The sequence below is a fragment of the Rhinolophus sinicus genome, linkage group LG09, assembly GCF_036562045.2.
Source record: "Rhinolophus sinicus isolate RSC01 linkage group LG09, ASM3656204v1, whole genome shotgun sequence".
Lineage (NCBI taxonomy): Eukaryota > Metazoa > Chordata > Mammalia > Chiroptera > Rhinolophidae > Rhinolophus > Rhinolophus sinicus.
The window spans coordinates 49,943,671-49,963,949 of record NC_133758.1 but is presented as its reverse complement, the minus strand read 5'-3'; the positions used below and the strand labels follow the sequence as shown (position 1 = coordinate 49,963,949).

Here is a 20,279-nt window from a genome sequence, read left to right as displayed (position 1 = left end):
GAGCTTCCCAGACAAGAAAAAGCCAAAGGAATTCATTACCACCAAGTCACTATTACAGGAAATATTAAAAGGACTTCTTTAAGAAGAAGAAGGGGAAAACAAACAAACAAACAAACAAAAGATCAAGAATATAAATAATACAATGGCAATAACTATGTACCTATCAATAACCACTTTAAATATAAACATAGCAAATGCTCCAGTCAAAAGACATAGGGTAGCTGAATAGATAAGAAAGCAAAACCCATGCATATGCTGTCTGCAAGAGACCCACCTCAGATACAGATAGACTGAAAGTAAACAGATGAAAAAAGTTATCATGCAAATAAAAATGAGAAAAATCTGGGGTAGCAATACTCATATTGGACAAAATAGACTTTAAAACAGACTATTAACAAGAGACAAAGAAAGACATTACGTAATGATAAAGGGATCAATCCAACAAGAGAACATAACCCTAGTAAACACCTATGCAGCCAACATAGGAGCACCTAAACAGATAAAAAAGTATTGTCAACATAAAGGCAGAGATCAACAGGAACACAAACATAGTAGAGACTTTAACACCTCACTGATAAGAATGGACAGATCTTCCAGACCTAAATCAACAAGGAAACAACAGCCTTAAATGATACACTAGATGAGATGGATTTAATTGATACATTTAGAGCATTTCACCCCAAAGCAGCTGAATATACATTCTTTTCAAGTGCACATGGAATATTTTCCAAGACAGACCATATATTAGGGCACAAAACAAGTCTCAATAAATTTAAGAAGACTAAAATTAAGTGACTTCTCTGAGCACAATGATATGTAACTAGAAATCAATCACAAGAAAAAAACTGAAAAATACACAAACATTAGGAGGCTAAATAACATGCTACTAAATAATGAATGAGTCAGTAATGACATCAAAGAATAATTCAAAAGATACCTTGAGACAAACAAAAATAAAAACACAATGACCCCAAATCTATGAGGTCCTTCAAAAGCAGTCCTACAGGGAAATTCACAGCAATGCAGGCCTACCTCGAGAAACAAGAGAAATCTCAAATAAATAGTCTAACTTTACACCTAAGGGAACTGGAAAAAGAATAGCAAACAAAGCCCAAAGTGAGTACAAGGAAGAAAATAATAAAGATTAGAGAGGAAATAAACAAAATAGAAGCTAAAAAAAATCAATACAAAAGAGCAATGGAACCAAATGCTGGTTTTTTGAAAAGATAAACAAAACTGACAAATCTTTAATGAGATCCATCAAGAAAAAAAAGAGAAAGGATCGAAATAAATAAAATCAGAAGGGAAAGAAAAGTGACAAATAGATATAAAAAATACAAAAAAAAAATTAGGAAAATACTATATGCCAACAAATTGGACAATCTGGAAAAAATGGATAAATTCCTGGAAGCATATAACTTTCTAAGGCTGAATCAAGAAAAAACAGAAAATCTGAACTGACCGATTACTACTAATGAAATTGAATTGGTAATCAACAAGCTCCCAACAAACAAAAATCCTGGATGAGAGGATCTCACAGGTGAATTTTACCAAACATTCAAAAAAGAACTAACACCTATTCTTCTCAAACTATTCCAAAAAATTCAAGAGCAGGGAAGGATCCCAAACTCATTTTATGAGGACACCATTACCCTGATTTCAAAACCAGACAAAGACATTACAACAAACGAAAACTATAGGGAGATATCCCTAATGAACATAGATGTAAAAATCTTCAAGAAAATACAGCAAATCAAATTCAGCAATACATTAAAAAGATCATATACCACAATCAAGTGGGATTCATTTCTGGTATGCAAGGTTGGTTGAATATCCGCAAATCAATTAATGTGATACACCATATAAACAAAATGAAAAATAAAAATCATATGATCATATGCAGGAAAAGTGCAGGAATAGATGCAGGAAAAGTGACTGACATAATTGAACACCCATTTATGATAAAAACTCTCAGAAAAATAGGAATAGAGGGAATATATCTCAACATAGTAAAGGCCACATATGACAATCCCTCAGCTAATATCATACTTAATGGGGAAAAGCTAAAAGCATTCTCCTTAAGATCAGGAACAAGACAAGGATTTCCACTTTCACCACTTTTATTAAACATACTGCTGGATGTCCTAGCCACTGCAATCTGACAAGAAATAAAATGCACCCAAATTGGAAAGGAGGAAGTAAAACTGTCATTCCTTGCAGATGACATGGTATTATATATAGAAACCCCAAAGATTCCACCAAATAACTATTAGAACTGATAAATGAATTTAGTAAAGTAGCAGCATACAAAATTAATACTTAGAAATCAGTTACATTTTTATACACCAATAATAAACTATCAGAAAGAGAAATTAAGAAAACAATGCCATTTACAATTGCATATAAAAAAATACATAGGAAAAAATTTAACCAAGGAAATAAAAGACTTCTACTCAGAAAATTATAAGACATTGATGAAAGAAATTAAAGAAGATATAAATAAATGGAAACATACACTATGCTCATGGATAGGAAGAATTAATATAGTTAAAATTTCCACACTACTCAAAGAAATCTATAGATTCAATGCAGTCCCTACCAATAAATGATTGGATAAAGAAGATGTGGTACATATATACAATGGAAAATTACTTTGCCATAAGAAAAGTTGAAATATTGCCATTTGCGACAACATGGATGGATCCTGAGATTATCATGCTAAGCAAAACTGGTCAGACAGAAAAGTCAAGAAACATATAACTTCACTCATATGTGGGATATAAAACTGAAAGCAACAAACAAACAAGACAAACAAAGAAACAAACACTGATAGACACAGACAACAGTTTAGTGGTTATCAGGGGTAAATGGGGGAGGGGTGTGGTAGAAGAGGGAAAAGGGGTTCAAATACATGGTGATGGAAGAAGTGACTCTGGTAGGTGAACATAGAATGCAATATATAGATGATGTATTATGGAAATGTACACTTGAAAACTACATCATTTTACTAACCAATGTCACCCCAATACATTTAATAAAAATTTAAAAAAAAAGAAAAAATACCAATGGCATTTTTCACAGAATTAGAACAAATAATCCTAAAATTTATATGGAACTGTAAAAGATCGCGGATATCCATGAAAATCCTGAGAAAGAAGAACAAAGCTGGGAGGTATCGTGCTACCTGATATCAAATTATACTACACGCCCATAGTAATCAAAACAGCATGGTATTGGCATTAAAAACAGACACATAGATCAATGGAACAGACTAGAGAGCCAAGAAATAAATCCATGCCTATATCGTCATTTAATCTGTGACAAAGGAAGCAAGAATATACATTGGGGTAAAGACTGTCTATTCAATAAAGGGTGCTGGGGAAACTGGACAGATACATGCAAAAAAGGAAATTGGAACACCTTCTTATGCCGTATACAAGAAGAAACTGAAAATGGATTAAAGCCTTAAATGTAAGACCTGAAACCATAAAACTCCTAGGAGAAATTATAGGAGGTAAACTCTCAGATGTTACCCTTAGTAATATTTTAACTGATCTATCTCCTTAGGCAAGGGAAACAAAAGAAAAAGTATACAAATGGGACTACATCAAACTGAAAAGTTTTTTCACAGCAAAGGAAACCACCAACAAAATGAAAAGACATCTGACTGAATGGAAGAAGAAATTTTCCAATGATACATCTGATAAGAAGTTAATATCCAAAATTTATAAAAATCTCATAGAACTCAGTACTCACACACGCACACAAGAAATAATCTAATTAAAAATGGGCAGAGGACCTGAATAGACATTTCTCCAAAAAGGAAATACAGATGGCCAACAGACATAAGAAAAGATGCTCAACATCACTAATTATCACATAGATGATGTGATGATACAAACCACAATGAGATATCATCTCTCACCTGTCAGAATGGCCATCATTAATAAATCAACAAACAAATGTTGACGAGGATGTGGAGAAAAGGGAACCCTCGTGCACTGTTGGTAAGATTGCAAATCCTACCACTATGGAAAACATACGGAGGATCCTCAAAAATTAAAAATAGAACTATCTTATCACCCACCAATTCCACTTCTGGGTATTTATGCCAAGAAATTCAAAACACTAATTTGAAAAGATATATGCACTCCTATGTTTACTGCAGCACTATTCACAATAGCCAAGATAGGAAAGCAACTTAAGTGCCCATCAATAGACAATTGGATAAAGAAAATGTGATATATATATATATATATATATATATATATATATATATATAGATATATATATATATATCTATATATATATATAGGAGTACTTTACTATGAAAAAGAATGAAATCTTACCATTGGCAGCAATATGGATGGACCTAAAGGGTATTACGCTAAGTGAAATAAGTCAGACTGAGGAAGACAAATATGATATGATCTCACTTATGTGTGGAATCTAAAGAACAGAACAAATGAACAAACAAAACAAATAGACTGCCAGATACAGAAAACAAACTGATAGTTGCTAGAAAGGAGGGGTGTTTGGGGGATGGGTGAGAAAGGTGAAGGGATTAGGAAACACAAATTGGTAGTTACAAAATAGTTCTGGGGATGTGAAATATAATATGAGAAATATAATCAATGATATTGTAAAAAATATGTAAAGTGTCTGACTTATCAGGGGAATCACTTAATAAATTATATAAATGTCTAACCACTCTGCTGTACACCTGAAACTAATATAAAATAATACTGAATGTCAAATGAAAAAAAAGTTATGGGATGTAAAGTATAGTACAGGAAATATAATCAATGGTATTGTAATAGCTATATACAGTGTGAGATGGGAAGTAGACTTGTTGGGGTTATCACTTTGTGAGGTGTGTAAATGTCTAACCACTATGCTGTTTTGTATACATGAAACTAATTAAAAAAAAGAGGCCAGAGACTGGAAACAGCAGAGGCTTGCTCTCTCTGTTGCTGGTATTAAAGAAGTAAGCTTCCATGAATTCTGCCAACCACATGAGGGTGTTTGCAAGCAGATCCTTCCCTAGTCAAACCTCTAGCTAAGAACAAGCTATTAGGTTTTGAGTCATATTTAGAAAGACTTTCCCTATTCTAAGAGTATAAAAATTTTCCCCACGTCTTTTTCTAGAATTTTTGAACTTTTGTTTTTCTACATTTAAAAATCTTTGATCCATTTGGAATTTAATTTGGCTTCAGGTATGAGGTATGGATAAGTTTATTTTCCAGATGACTACCCAGGTATCTTAATATTTCTTATTTAGCAGTCTAACTTATTCCCTCCCAACCCCAGTCTGAGAGCCTAATTTTTTTTCAAGAATTCTCTTATATATTTGGATTATCTTTTAATATTTTGGTAGCATTATTTCTTGAATGTAATTTGATACATTATTTCTTTGAACACTTTACAGGGGCGTTATTTCTTAGAAGTCAGAAATTTCACATTATTTATCTTTGTATCTCCATCACTTAGACCATTGTTTAGATTGGGGTATAGTAGACTCTCGGTAAAGGCTTGCTGAATGCATGAAAAAAAGTACTCTCCTTCCAGACAAGATGTTTTCCAACTGTGAGCTAGTCAGGTAGACAGATGATGAGAAATACATTCTAAGATTAAAAAAAACACATATCTATATAATACTATTTTTTTCCTATAAGCACTGTACTTTATCTTCATCAATGACTGTGAATTGACTTTAATAAGGTAAAAAGAGAAATCCACCCCCCCTCATGTGTACACTCAAATCATGGTGGACTTTTTTGAATCAGACTTCTTCAAATCAATTCTATTCTTTTTTCAGTTCTTGAATAACTTTTCAACAGAACTAGTTAATGAGAGGCTGTGAAAGGGGTGAGTCCTAAATTTTATATAGGGTCAGAGAATATCGCTGCTCCTGGAAATGCCCCTGAAAACTGTCTGTGCTAGATCCCACGATGGCAACATGCTCTCTGGGCGGACGGGACAATAACAGCTGTCAAAGCCATGACACTAGCCAGTCACTCTAATCTCCAACACATGACATCACTGGTTGGTCTATAATTGTTTTAAGTAGACTACTCTAAAATTATTAGGATTTAACAACATAGTTAATTACAGGAAAAGCCAACAAAGTGATCATGAATGGGGAAGAGAGCCTGGTATGCTTCCGTTTTCATTGCATATTCATGCAGAATAAGGAAAAAGGTGAAGGGGCCCTCCTTTTCACATGCAACATATGTTGGTTTCCTGAATCTCACTGCCAGTTGTAAATGGCTCCACGGCTGAAGTACGGTCCCTTTCTGACGGCCCTCATGGGGCCCCACTGGCTGGCTGAGTGAGTTGGGAGCACAGCTCCTGGCATCACTTGAGACCAGGAAGGCAGAGAAGGTACCCTGGTGCAGAGCTCATGCTCACCTCGTATTCCTCCTTGAAACCGTAGCCCTCAGCACACTTCATCTGCGTGATGTGTTGAAGCAGGTCTGCCACTCGGATGGCAGGGTGGAGCTGCCCCGTCTGGTAGGGCACATCGGCCGGCTCCCGCTTCTTGTATGTGTGGGACTGCACCAAGCTGCTGGTGTCGCTAGCCATCGTGTGGGTTTCGTCTAGGAGAAGAAGGCATGGAAAAGTGAGGGAGAATTAGCAGGCTATAGCAGAGTCAACGAGAATGCTAAGAAGCTGCTGCTGACATCCCCTAAACCTGCAGCTGCGATAATCCCTACGATGGCTCAGCAAAAAGAAAAGTTAAATGTTTAGAAATTTAAATGGGATTGGCAATACTGATAGGAATGAGGCAGACATTTTTTATTTTTTTATTTTTTTTAACAAAGCAGTCCAAACGATATATTGCTTTCACAAAGCTGGTTGAGAAGAACCCTTTAGCCTTTCGGTGCTAAAGTTTATGGAAGTTTCGGTCTGAAACTTCGTCAAGGCCCGGTGCAAAACCAGTCTTGTGTTGCTAACAATGATTAGTTACCTAGCTTGTATGATGAAGTAAATAAACTCTGTACAAATGTTCTGTGAGCAAAATAAAATTGCACAAAATGGGTTGGCTTATAAAGCGAGCAATGAGGATGTGGACTTGATGCATGAAATCCAAGAAAAGCAGAAAAAGAAAAGGGAACTTGGTTCAATGAGTCACTTTGCATGCTCCAGTATCAGAAAACTTGACAATATATTGTGGACCAACACATCACACATGGAATGTTCTACAAGAGCTAACATGCAGGGCAACACACAGCAGAACCAGCTGGCTTGTCAGGATCTACAGATGAGACACACACTCCCATTCCCTCCACAACTTTTCCATGGGGAGAATGGGGGAACTTACCATTTATTGGCACTTTTAAGAAGATACATATCAGGAGAAAAGAGGAGGAGAAAAAGGAAACAGGGCATAAGCAATAGTACTGTGTGAATAATTACAGGTAGTTTTTACTTTGTGCTTTAGTTTTACAGTTTTCTATTCATAGGGAGTCAGAGAGCAAAGCCTCCATTCTCCCATCATGTTAGGATGGAGGTGTTTAATTTAAGTGCTCAATAACAAAAAGGAGGTTAAAATCGTATCATAATTGCTTTTCATCCCCCATGAACCAAGTAATGACTAAATAAGTATTCGACACATTTTCTCATTTGAAGTTCTTGAACAAGTCAACCAAATTGTGCTACAAAATTAATGTCAAAATTTGGTCAAATGCATAAAGAGTCTATATTTTAATGGAAGACTACTAGTAAATTAGATTAATGAACTGAAGAAATTGTAGCTATTAAAAATGTCTTATGCAGGAAAGTGCTATTAGATTAAGAGTTCCACGTTCTACAGGTTAACTCATTATAATGCTGAATCCCTTTAGCTATTTTATGATTAAGGATGTGTCTCATCAAAATATAATGCTAAAGTCACTTAAAATGAGGACATTAAATCAAAACTGATTTGAGGTAAAAAATAAATTAAAACATATAAAGGATATGGTCAGGTTTTTTTTTTTTTTTAATTAGCACATTGTTCATCTATAGGGAATTCAGCTGTGGAGTTTGTTTTTAAACTGAGAAGTTCAGCTTCAAAGGAAATTTAGTTTAAGGGCACTTGGTTAGCTGGGTCTGGTTTGAAAACCTCACTTCTATCTGCATCGCAAAGCACCTGGGATGCATGGCATGAAAGGTGGTACACAAGTGTGTAGCTATGTTGCTGTTGCTGAAATGGCACCTGGATCACTACAAGGTGGCTAAAGACACAAAGACAAAATAAAAAAGGGTGGTAAGTTGATTTTATGATTCTTTTTTTCATTTGGATTTGCTTTGAAATTTAGAAATTCGTAGGTTCCCATTTTTTTAGAATAGTCACAAAGAAACCAGGAAATTTTCACATCAGATTTGCTTGCTGGCAACTGCCAAGCTCATCAAGTGGGATACAGGATCCGTATTAAGTACTGAATCCACTGAGCGTTTAGCTACTCCATCAGGAAGTTCTGTTCTCTATACTAAAATAAATGGAACATTAATTAGTTTCCTCCCTGTGCCTCTCTCGTTCCCTCAGTTTTGTACCTTTTGGGATGAATATAATTAAATGTCCTCCATTGTGGCCTGACCTTCTAAACTTCCCCTAAAAGAATCACTTGGGCCTTTCTCGTGGATCCACAGGCACCCAGGCAGTGCTGTGATGCAGGGCCAGGCATTCTCGGAAGTTTTCACCAGGTAGAAGCTGCAATCACTGTCCCCATTGTATGTTATCATCTCCCACTGCCTTGGCCTCATCTTGGCCTCATTACTAGTATGGACGTGTCTCAAAGCATTTAAACACCACAGAGACTATCTAAGAAAAGTACTATTATCCAGTGCTTAGATATCAAAGAGGGAATAGAAAGTTTCACGTGTGACATCCGTTACGAAATTGGGTCACCTAACCTAGTAAAATTCTTGCTTCCACCCAAATTAGTGATTAATCAGTTTCCTCTGCCTTCTTAAAAAAGAACTATTACTGATAAAGCATATCATTCATCATTAATTTCCTATTATTTGTTAAAAATTACTCACCAACATTTTTTTAAATTGAAAGTTATGCCTAAGAGGAAATCAGAAATAAAGCTTCTCACTGACAGTCCCGATGGTTTTCTAAGAGCTGAAGATAAATTCTACTTATATTCTTCAATAAACTTTCTTGAATTTTCAACAAACCAGCTGAAAAATCTTGAATTGTAATGAAGGCTGTGTTTTTTTGTGTTTTGTTTTTTTTCTGGGGGGGTGGGGCGGATTCCATCCATCTATCCATCAATTTTTTTTTTTTTTTTTGCAAGAAAATAATATAAAGGCATACTAAAGCTCTACACATTAGGGCTGGGCACCTCAGCCTGCAAGAATAAGAGGTGAAGTATTTAATTGTGCCAAGCTCCTAGTCACAGCAGACATTTCTTATCTGAATGGAAATATGTTTTATACAGCTTAAGTTCTTTCATTTCAAGTGATAACCTCACTAACCCTTGCTATGCAATATACAGATTCACATTTGTACCAGGTAATGTGGAAAGAACAGTTACCAAACATCACCATTTGTTATGTTGGTGTGTGTGTGTGTGTGTGTGTGTGTGTTACACCTGATACCAGTTATTTGTCTATCTGGCAGACTTATTTTTCACTATGGGCATCATTTTTGCTCCTTGAATTGTCTGCTCAAACAATTCTCTCTCGGTAAAGAAGCCTAACCAACTTTAAAAGATGTCATTAGTGTACATAATAACAAAGCAGTGACTTTAAAAAATGGTATTTGTTTAATAAGCTTATCTAAATCCTGCTGTGAAATCTGAACATTTTCTTCCCTCTGACAATACATGTCTTAGCCCTCCCCACTCACAGCTCCTCCAAGGTCAGAACATCTACTAAAGGAACTGAGGAATGAATGCCACAGCACACAAAGAAATCGCAAATCTTCGCCTATCAAAAGATTCTGCAAATGTCATCTGCATGCAGATTGCATTGTTCAGGTGCCCAGGATTAGGCTGTGCCCCTCCCTTATGGGAAGAGTGAAAATGCAGTTTTTTCCCCTTACTGTTGGTATTAAAAGGTGAGAGCTTTAGTGGGTTTTATTTGTTAGCCACCAAGATGATGCAAACTCAAAAATTCTGGTTTATGTCCATTCTTAAACTTCTGAGTTTTTTCCTTAGGCAACAAATTCCTCAGGCAAAAACACCATCAGGAAAAAAAATCTCCCTCTTTACAAGAATCGTAACAACTTAGAGGAAAGAGAAGCACAGGGGGAAAATTATGTTGCAAAGATATAGACGCTTGTAAAGAGAATTAGAAGGCAGAAGTCACACAGCTGTGAGGGTGGAGCTCTCGCTACGATAAATTGTTATATACCTGGAAGTCATTTGTATTGGGCTCCTTGTTGGAAAGGTTAGTGGTAGAACGAGAACACAGCCGTGATACACTCGGGTTATATATGCGTCTCAAATGCAATAGCAGCTCATGCTTGTTTGGTAATGCCATTTCACAGCCAGGGAATGCCATTTCTCCTCACCCTTCTTACACTGGACAAATGGGATTTATCTTTATTCTTTTTTTTCTTTAGCTCCCTGCTGGGAACATTTCATGTTTTCAGTGCATTCTGCCCCACATTTTATTTCAAACATTTGATGTCATTTCTAGTGACATCTGATACATAATAAACCATTTGATTATAAAGTGCCATCTTGTCATTTTGCTGTTGAGAACATCAGCTCCTTTGAAATTCCACTGTGTGACATACACTTTGGAATACTGGGGGTGCCCTGAGAGGTTCTGAGAAAGGGTAGGGGGCCAAAACTCTATTGTGATTATTTTCTGCATAACATTGAGCATAATTAGAAAAATGCTGTTTTTGAAATTGAAGATTTTAGTGCTTAGCAATAACTGAAAATAACAAGCTATTTTCACTTTTATGACTATCACATTGGACAGAATTCAGCTCTTGGAAGTACACAGCTGAGTGATGACATACTGTAGTTTTTCTCTGGGATCAGACCTGACTTTAAATTCAGAACATAGGAAGGGAGATTACTGGAGCTGGGATTGTTCATTTGAACCTTTTGGTATCATTTGCAACATGCATGAGGCAAGCCCTTCTTATCAATGGAGACTGTTTGGAGAACATCTTTTTACTATCTACGCCCCACCCCACCACCCCAGGCCACCCACCACCCCGTGGTGTCTTGCTTACAATCACTGCATCGTACAGAATTAAAACTCCAGTCTCCTACAGAGTGGCCACTGACTTTCTAAATTACTCCTGCAATAAACTATGATAAAGGGAAATGTTCTCACCTAAAATTGCAGTTGGCACAAATGGGTCTGTCATACATCATAAGCAGGTCAATGCAGAGAAAGTAAAAAGAGAAAGAACAGTAAATGATTGATGAAAGGCCCCCCAATATCACCATAGAAAGCCACAGAAAGCATCGGGTTACAAGACATCAAACATATTAAGCTCCTAAAGCATTATGGACAGCAAAGTGAGAACTGATTGAATCTGATTGTTAGGGGTTATGAAAAAATGAAACAATGGAAAAATCTGTTACCTGGGTAATAGGAATTAGGCACCGATGTGCTCAGTGTATTTGTTTTCATTGTAAAGGATGATGGTGAAGACACAGCTGTAAATAAGAGAAAGGCTAGTCAGTGGTTGTAGAGAGGCAACATTTGAAAATATGGCACTCTGAGATCACTCACAGGGACACCATGCTGGTGTCGACTTGACTGAAGAAACATCAGAGGGCTGCTGAAGTCGATGTGGTATATGTTACAATTCCCCACTGTCTCTAGGGGAACTACTTGTATTTTAGGGAACAAGCACCCTTTTATCACTTAAAATATTTTCTTACCCCACCAATGAAGAAAAACACCCAATAACCACAGCTGCCATTTTGAATGAGAAATTCATTAGCGTTCTAGCCTTCGCTTGTACATTCTAGTATCACACCAAACTGATTTTGCACAACTAAGAGTATGAGAATGTGTCTCCACGTGGTTTTTATGGTTTGGTAAATCCTCCCCTTCTTCAAATTTTGGATATTCAGAGAATTTTCCATGATGCTCTGACCCAGTTTATGAAAAATGAAGGTGATGCTTCATGGGTGCTATACTTAAGGTGAGAGCTGCATGTCTACATATTGTCCCATTAGTCTTTCAATCCTTCTAAAAATGCTTACTTTTATTTGGAATATTCCTTGGAAGCACTCAAGATTTAACTACTATACTTTTTATTCTTCCCTCTTATTTTTTTATATATTTTTCTTTTATTTACATATTTTCTATTGTATTTTTCAATTACAGTTGACATGTATTAGTTTTAGGTGTACAACATAGTGATTAGATATTTATATAACTTATGAAGTGATCACCCCATTAATCTAGTACCCATGTGACATGATATGTACTTATTACAGTATTATACCTTAAGCTGTACTTTACACGCTGATGACTATTTTGTAACTACCAACTTGTACCATATATTTTTTCTATAAGCTTAATTTTTTAGAAGTTTTTTATTTATGGAAAAATTGCTAAGATAGTACAGGGAGTTCCCATATACTCCACACCCAGATTTCCTTATTATCGACATATTACATTAATACAGTACATTTCTTACAATTAATGAACCAAATTGATGAAAGTCCATAATTCATTCAAATTTCCTTAGTTTTTACTTAATGTCTTTTTGTTGTTGCTTTAAAGTCAATCCCATCCAATTTATCTGATTCTATTGAGAGTGGGTATTTCCTATTTCCAACGTCTTAATTGATTAGTGCTTTAAAAACACTTTAATTTCATTAAAGTGTAAAGATAAGTGATTTGAATGTGCTCAAGTGGGTTAAAAGTAAGTCTAAATCTTAACTCATCTGATGTAGGTATATAATTTATTAGATACTGAGTTCCTGACCCAATTACATCATTGTACTATGGGAACCACTACCAAATCCCTACAGGTACTATGTTATCTTTATTCCAATGACATGTTAATATATTTTAGCTCTCCTAGAGAAGTTCCTATAGGACACTGTTTTACCTGTGTTTATATTTCTAAAGTGTAGAATTAGTAAATAACAGAACAAGAACCAGAACCCAGGCTGCCTGTCATTTATGAGCTATTTTTCTAAAACACAGAAGTATCACATTTATAATGCATGTTTATGGTAAGCTGCCAGGAACAAAAGAGAGCAATTGATGAAAATAAAAACAAAAAACCCGAGTACCTATAAAATATGCTGGAGTCAGCAAGAATAATGTCGATTACCTGCAGACATTTTTATGCGGTTGGTAAAAACGTGCAAAGCAGATACAAAATAACTATGTTTATTTTCACTGTTTAAAAAATATTTTAAATACTCTGTCTTTTTAGTTTAATAAAAATCAAACCAATTTCCACTATATATATATCTATTTTCCCCCTTTTATGTACAACTCCCATTTGCTTTGGTGGACAGAGTATCCCCCACTCTCATAAATGTGCTGGTGCTTATTTTTAAAATCTCATCTCATGTCTCATTGTCTCATTTCTAAAAGCTACTCTCCTCGCAACTGCTAGCACTTTCTCCCAACCCTAAGAGATCTCAAACATTCCAAGACTTGTAACAGGTTGGGGTTGGAAGCCCAGTGGGCTAATGAACACTTTTCCTCCCTCAGTAAGTGCTCTCTTATTTTAAAGGCATTAAGAGAGCATTATGATAAAATTTACCACTGGGGTCTGTCCTCCTGGATGAAATCTGATGAGACCTACTCATTGTTCAAAGAGTGGGAGGAAAATGGAACGTCTATTGATGTTTCCTCTGTTGGTTTTATTGATGGGAGGCACAAAATAATGCCCAATGGCAGATGAACCATGGAAGCTGTCGCCAGTTTCTGCAATAGTCCTCTTTGCATGAGCATTTTTGGATTTCCACAGATGCATTCACTTTTTAAAAAGTAGCTGCCAAGTTAAATTTCCTGTCCAGAGGCAAACATCCCCTGTTGTTCAAACTTCAAAAGCCCAGAAATGGCTAATATAAGTCTGTGCACTTTGAGCAGGCAATTCCAAGGAAATTTATTCGTGAGGAATTTCACCATGAAATAGAAAACTTGGAACATTAATGGGTTATCCTGCAAAGTGAGAACATACATCTGTGTGGTCCCTTTCATACTGACATTCAAGAAACAACTGCAACTACAAAAATTCTAACCTTGTCTGTGTCGTCACAAGGACTTCTCCCATCTCAGCCCACAACAAATGCATCATAAGTTGCTTTATTTTGGCAGTTGAAACATGTGCTACAAAAAGGCAGATAAAATTCTATGAAAAAGTAGGATGTAGTTTGTGGTGTATTAAAGCACCACAGATTCTGTCACCTATATTGAAAATGACAGGAAAAGGGCAAAGAACAATGACCAAGGCTGAGGGGTGATGGGCTGCCCACTGGGGTCAAAGCTGCGACTCCTGAACTCCCGCTCCACGGGGCTAGCAGTGCATGTAGAATAAATAAATGTAGCACCTCTAAGTTGGAACAGGTGGACAACTGTAACCGCCACAAACAGAAAGAAGTAGGCAACTGAACTCTCCGAAGGCTTGCTGAATGTAGGAGAAAGACACGGCATGGAGAGGCATGTGCGGTGACCAGGTGGTGACTGGACAGAGGAGGAGTGGATGGGCAGAGCTACAGAATCAGAACAGGCCAAATGGGCGTCAGGACACAAGCACACGCTGTCCACACTGGTATCAGTCCTCTCCCCGCGGAGGGAGCCGATTCCTGGGCTTCTCAGTCAGGAGGGCCTCAGCACGTATGCATTTTTATTAGTAACCGTGATAGCTGCACTTTTATCCCATCCCCATGCTGTCCAGCATCCTGACTGCACAGCCAGGGTGCATGGCAGTCTGTGGCACGGATTTTACACCGTAAAGAAACCTCTGACCTTAAACCCAGCAGGGTCGAGAACCACAGTCAGGCATACATCATGGAATTTACTTCTGGTCTCTGAGAAGATCAGCAGGGACACGACTGCTCTTTTTGTATTTCATTTAATCAATGTAATTGTTACTTTCTAAAATCATGCCTTGTACCTGGCTCACAGGTGGTAGTATGAGAAGGTATCAGCTGAGCTCAGTTTACCCACCTGGTGTGAAATGTAACACATGTGAAGTGGAAATACAGTTTAACTTATTAATTGCCAGTGATAGCCCTATAATAAAGGCAGAACCTGTCAGCTAAACAAATAAACAATGAACTTGCTACTGCCATTTAGTGAACAGTTTTATAACAGGTTTCCCTTGTGTAATTCCACACCTGGCTGGATTACAAATAGGATCTAAACAACAAACAGGATGATGAGAAGCAGGTGCCTTCCTCTTGGAGAGGAGAGAAGCCTTTGTCTCATTGTTCTCTAAGTCTTTACAGAAACATAATTGTGGCTTCCTGTGTTCTCTGATCTGGCTCTGTCACCTTTACACTGTATCTCACCTAAGCAACCTGTGGCACAGAGAAGTTGCCAGGACCATTTAAAGGAACTAGAGAAACCAATAAGGCATAAGAATTATTTAGAAACTTTTTGTTTTTTAATCCCCCAGTACCATCCGGAATTCTGGAAGACCCCTGAGATGCAGTAGAAGCCAAGAAACGCGTGCACTTACATCTCCCGTTCAGGTTGTGTGTGTCCATGAATGAGAAGGCCTCGTCACAGTTGGTGCCTTGTTCCGCATAGCTCTTGTCCATCGAGTTCACCATCACAGTCATCTCTTGCCGGGTGTTGCTCATTGTCTCCTTCCGCTTCTTGGCTAGTTTCCTGAGAACAGAGTTCATTATATATAGACATGCATGTGAATAGAACATGGGGTGCTGACATGTGTAATGACAAAGAATCTGGAAAACTTCTACTGAATGAATCGTTTTCATCCATTATTGTGCCTCTACCATAGACATCAGGTTCTCTGCCAGCTGCAGAGACAGACATGAAACACATCCACTCCCCCTCACATAAATCCACAGCGATATCAGGAAAATGTACAGCCTAATACATTAGTTTCTGTTCTTCCTACTATACGCTAAATTAAAATGGCCAATGACCCTTTTAATTTAGTATACAACAAAATCATTATCTATTTACTGATATGCTTCTAGTTAGTAACCTTTTACTAAACTATTTTCTACACTTCAATATTCAGTGTCAAAAAGTAGATCCCCCTAGTAAATATTTACCAAATGAAACTAATAATCTAAGGATGAATCTAAGAGGCATATGGCAGAATTAAAGAACAAAGCAAGGTGAGGAGTGAAGAAAGTATAATTGGGGTGTGTGCCTAAATGGAGCAGGCTGGACACAGAGGCCACACAGGAGAGGGGAGCTCAGGCTTCAGGACTATTGGAGGGGCAGATCCCAAATTCTCAGATGGCTGTGACACTGGACCAAATCCCAGGTGAAGCCAAGTTAGTTCCCCATTGAGGTTTGTCAACAGAGCAGAAAGTGGAAAATCTCAAGTTCTTACTTTCCCTGGAAAGCTTAACAGAGATGTGTCCTTGTTCTCTCCCTCAGTGGAAGATAATGCAAAAGGCTGAGCAAGGCAGAGAGATTTCCAGTTCTTTTGGAGATGTAGTTTTCCACACCCTTTTCACTGACCACGGAAAGCTCATAATCTAAAGTTAAAGATACCTGGGCAAAAGCCATAAACATAAGGGAAACTGAGAAACAAATAAACAGTTAAAACACATTTTATAGCTCTTACTACCGGAGGTTGTTTTATGAACCCAAGAAAGACAAGAATAGGATTAGAGATGCTTAAGGAGAAGGTATAAAGTGAAGAGGTTTAAGAAGACTGTGGCACCATAATACCAAAAATATTATGTCCTAAAATATTCTAATTCTGCCTAAGCACCTAGCAACATTTACAAAAGAAAATGGCAGCTATTTCTAGTAAATCATCTTGACTCTGATTGACCTAGGACACAGCCGAATTTAAAATAAGCCACATAATCAAAATCACCCCCATATTAGGTAATTGCTAATGCAATGTAAGGCATTAACAACATTAGACCATATGGATAATCTTTATTATCATTTCCAAATGCCACATAATCCAAATGCTTTCTTGCCTGTAGTTATAATAATCTTTTAATGTCATACTTTGAAGGCAGAAGTTTTCATGAATAAGTTGCCCTTTTTATTGTTGGAGAAAAGATACACTTTTAAAAACAACAACAGAAAAATAAAAATCACTTTCTATGACAGTGTTAATGTTGTAAAGATTTTGAAAAGTGAGCCCGAGTGGCTCTGGGCGCTGGTGTTCCTTTCTCCCCAGCACGCAGACCACGATCATCTTCTCCAGAGCCCCTTGTTTTCTAACCCACATGCTAGTCTGAGAGGCAGAGCGTGCACTTGGGTGTTCTCAACAGGTGTGCTGAATAGAGACGGCTCCAGGCTCGAGCTCCACAGCTGTGGTTACAATAATACATTTTCTCTCCACTTCTGAATCTGCCAACTCATTGGAAAAGCATTCTAAGGCCAGGTCTCCCCAGGAACACCAGAGTAGAGAACCGAGATAATTAACTCTATAATTCAGGCCAAAGAGCCCCATTTTGCTGGAATTTCTTTGACTTTCTTTCGACTGATTTATGCTGATAACTGCCTCAATATTTTCTTTTGTTCTGCTATGAAGAAAGGCATAGTCAAGTTCATCAGACTGTTCTCTTTGTCATTTCTTGCTTGTATCCCTCTAATCCTTACAGGTTAGGAAATGACAGTGAATGTGCTTTTGGTGGTGTTGTTGGTGGGAGATGGTGGGAGATGAAGGGATGTGTGCACCAATAAAAGCCAAGCTTGTACTGGAAAAACTCTTCTCCTTTCTAATTCTCCAAATGTGTGAACTAATTTAAGTGATGTCATGCTACATACTTCACTGGTGATCTCCAAGCACAAAAGAAGCCCCTGCAGGACTCATGAGAGCCTGTTTAAATCAAACGGTGGTCCTGACAGAGAGACACAGCTTTAACCTCATGTCCATTAATCATCACTTACCAGAGGGTTCATGAACCCTCTGCAAAGGTCAGCTCACAATGTTCTCAGCAATTCTTCCTGCATTAAACTTACCTTCTCACTATTTTTATTTGCATCAGATATCACAAACAAAAAAACCTCACTGGGGCCAGGCAGGTCATGTAAATGAGTGAAATAGGTATAAGACAATAAGGAGTGGTAGAGACTAGAAAAAAGGAATGGGGAAACAGCCACTCATCTCCAACAGACTGAAGCCTCAAGGAGGCTTCAGACGTTGTAAATTTCAGGAGAAACCAAAAATCAAAATTTATGTGAATTCTTTTAATGTTTAAGTGTCGTCATATAATTCAAATAAAAAAATACTATGTGGCCCAAATAAAGCATGTTTGTGAGCACTTCCGCTCTCCATTAATGACAGCAATTAGAAACTTGTATTGGAATGGAAGGGAGTGGAAACTAACACACAGTGCACAACTACTATATGGCTGTACACTACAAGTGTTATCTCATTTACTCCTAGTAACCTTGAAAGAGGAGTTCTTACTTTCTGTTTTACAGATGAAGGAACTGAGTGTCAGAGAAGTTAGGTAACTTGTCAAAATGGTGGAGCTGAGATTGCACCTCAGATCTCTCTGATCCCAAAGGTATTTCTAGAACAATGTACTATCTTTGGTAAAGTATTTCATTAATTTACATTTCCTGGCAAATTACATTACAAATATTACCAAATTGCTTTCAAGTATAAATACTCGTATGGCCCCATAACTAAATATTAGGCTTTGAAAAGGTAGGATTAATTTATTAGCACCTAGCCAATGCTTTACACAAAACAGGTGGCATACAATATGCTTGTTAATGGAATTAATCATTGTTATGCCAAAGCATTAATAAGGAGAGTTTTTCTATAATCTACTTATCAAAAGTACCTTGCCTGGTTATGAAGATATTGAGTTGTGGCTTGGAATTTTCACTTATTATTATACACAGCTAAATGCTGTAGTCCATAATTACAGATAGCTGAGGAAGCTTACATTTGGAATTGAGGCTTGGGAAAGACTGGATAAATAAGAGTTTTCTCTTTTGTCAGTTTCTCTTATGGGCTTTGTGTTTCAGATCTGTATTATTATTTTTTTTTCCAAGTGAAAACTTTGAAAACTGTCAGAAAAACTTTGTGAACTTAATGAAATAAGTGTTGTATGCAGAGGAATTCATAAGGTGGAAGTAATTTTCTTTGCAGTCTTATCTAAAGACACAAGTAAATTTATTTTCCATTTTGATTTTTAACAAATGGTTTGCCTGAAATATTTTAATTGCAAATTTCCAAACTTGGACTGCATAAATCTAAAGGCCCTAGAAATAAAAGAAAAGTAAAAGTTCCTATAGACATCTAAAAACGGATCATAAAAAATCAGAGGGAAGACTTCTGGTTTACAGTCCAGCATGTAAGAAGCTTGGAAGTCATCACCCTGTCCTAACAACAAGTAAAAAGCTGGACAAACTGAAAATCAACAACTCTTCTTAGATTCATCAGATAATTGAAGTCATAGGACAAACCGCTGCCCCCAAAATAACAGAAACAAACAGGTGGATACATAGAATCACAACTCACCAGAGCAGAAATCCATGAGAAGAAACCTCTGTGAGAACCAGCAATGGGGTAGGGAAACTTAAACTGTAACTGACGAGTTACTGGAGGCTCAATGTGGACAAGTCTGAGACTTACAAACTCCAGGGGCGTCCAGGCTTAGGGGGACCGCCACACTTTTGTTAGTTTTACCTCCAGGAGCTCTACCAGATCCTCACAGTAAAGACTGAAGAGAAAAATCCCCTAGGGCTTCTGGCAGAAGGAAAAGGGAAAGTAGCTATTTTGAAATACACTCAGAGAATTCTATGCTTTTTAAACGGGCTTTCCCTCAAGAAAAACTTTTTACTAGAGTCTAACTTGCTGTGGTTTCATCAGAGACTAACTAAATTGGGGGCAGGAAAATACCCAGCTGTGGGGGCAGAGCCCCAGAAAGAAGTTTCCAGGCTCTCGGCCTCACATAGACAGGTGCTGGCTCAGGTAGTAAATGGCCATCAATGTGATTGCATGGCCATCAGCTGTGGCTAGTTGGCAGTCAGCTGTAACCAGTGAGCCATTGGCCACTAATATAACTGCTGTGGCTACGCTAGAGGAAAGAGAGAAATAATGGGGGCCTAGCAAGAAGATGGCGGCTGGGCTGGCAAGCGTGGATGGCGGTTTGCGGACAGTGTGGATCCAGCCTCCAGTGAGAGTATAGTGCCGCCAGCGAGAATATAGT

The 20,279-nt window shown here is 37.4% G+C and overlaps 1 protein-coding gene across 16 annotated transcripts in view; it reads right to left on the bottom strand.

The window, feature by feature from the left end:
* PTPRM (protein tyrosine phosphatase receptor type M) overlaps positions 1-20,279 on the bottom strand; it is an 809,264-nt gene that overhangs the window by 179,415 nt on the left and 609,570 nt on the right. For 7 of the 16 annotated variants that reach the window (XM_019755746.2, XM_074340345.1, XM_074340349.1 and 4 more), the window contains 4 exons: positions 15,623-15,774; positions 11,544-11,618; positions 11,290-11,316; positions 6,412-6,599 (listed from right to left, as the gene is read on the bottom strand). In XM_019755746.2, the coding sequence (XP_019611305.1) occupies positions 6,412-6,599; positions 11,290-11,316; positions 11,544-11,618; positions 15,623-15,774 (442 nt within the window). The remainder of the gene's footprint in view (positions 1-6,411; positions 6,600-11,289; positions 11,317-11,543; positions 11,619-15,622; positions 15,775-20,279) is intronic. The other 9 variants (XM_074340346.1, XM_019755755.2, XM_074340339.1 and 6 more) reach the window with 2 other exon arrangements.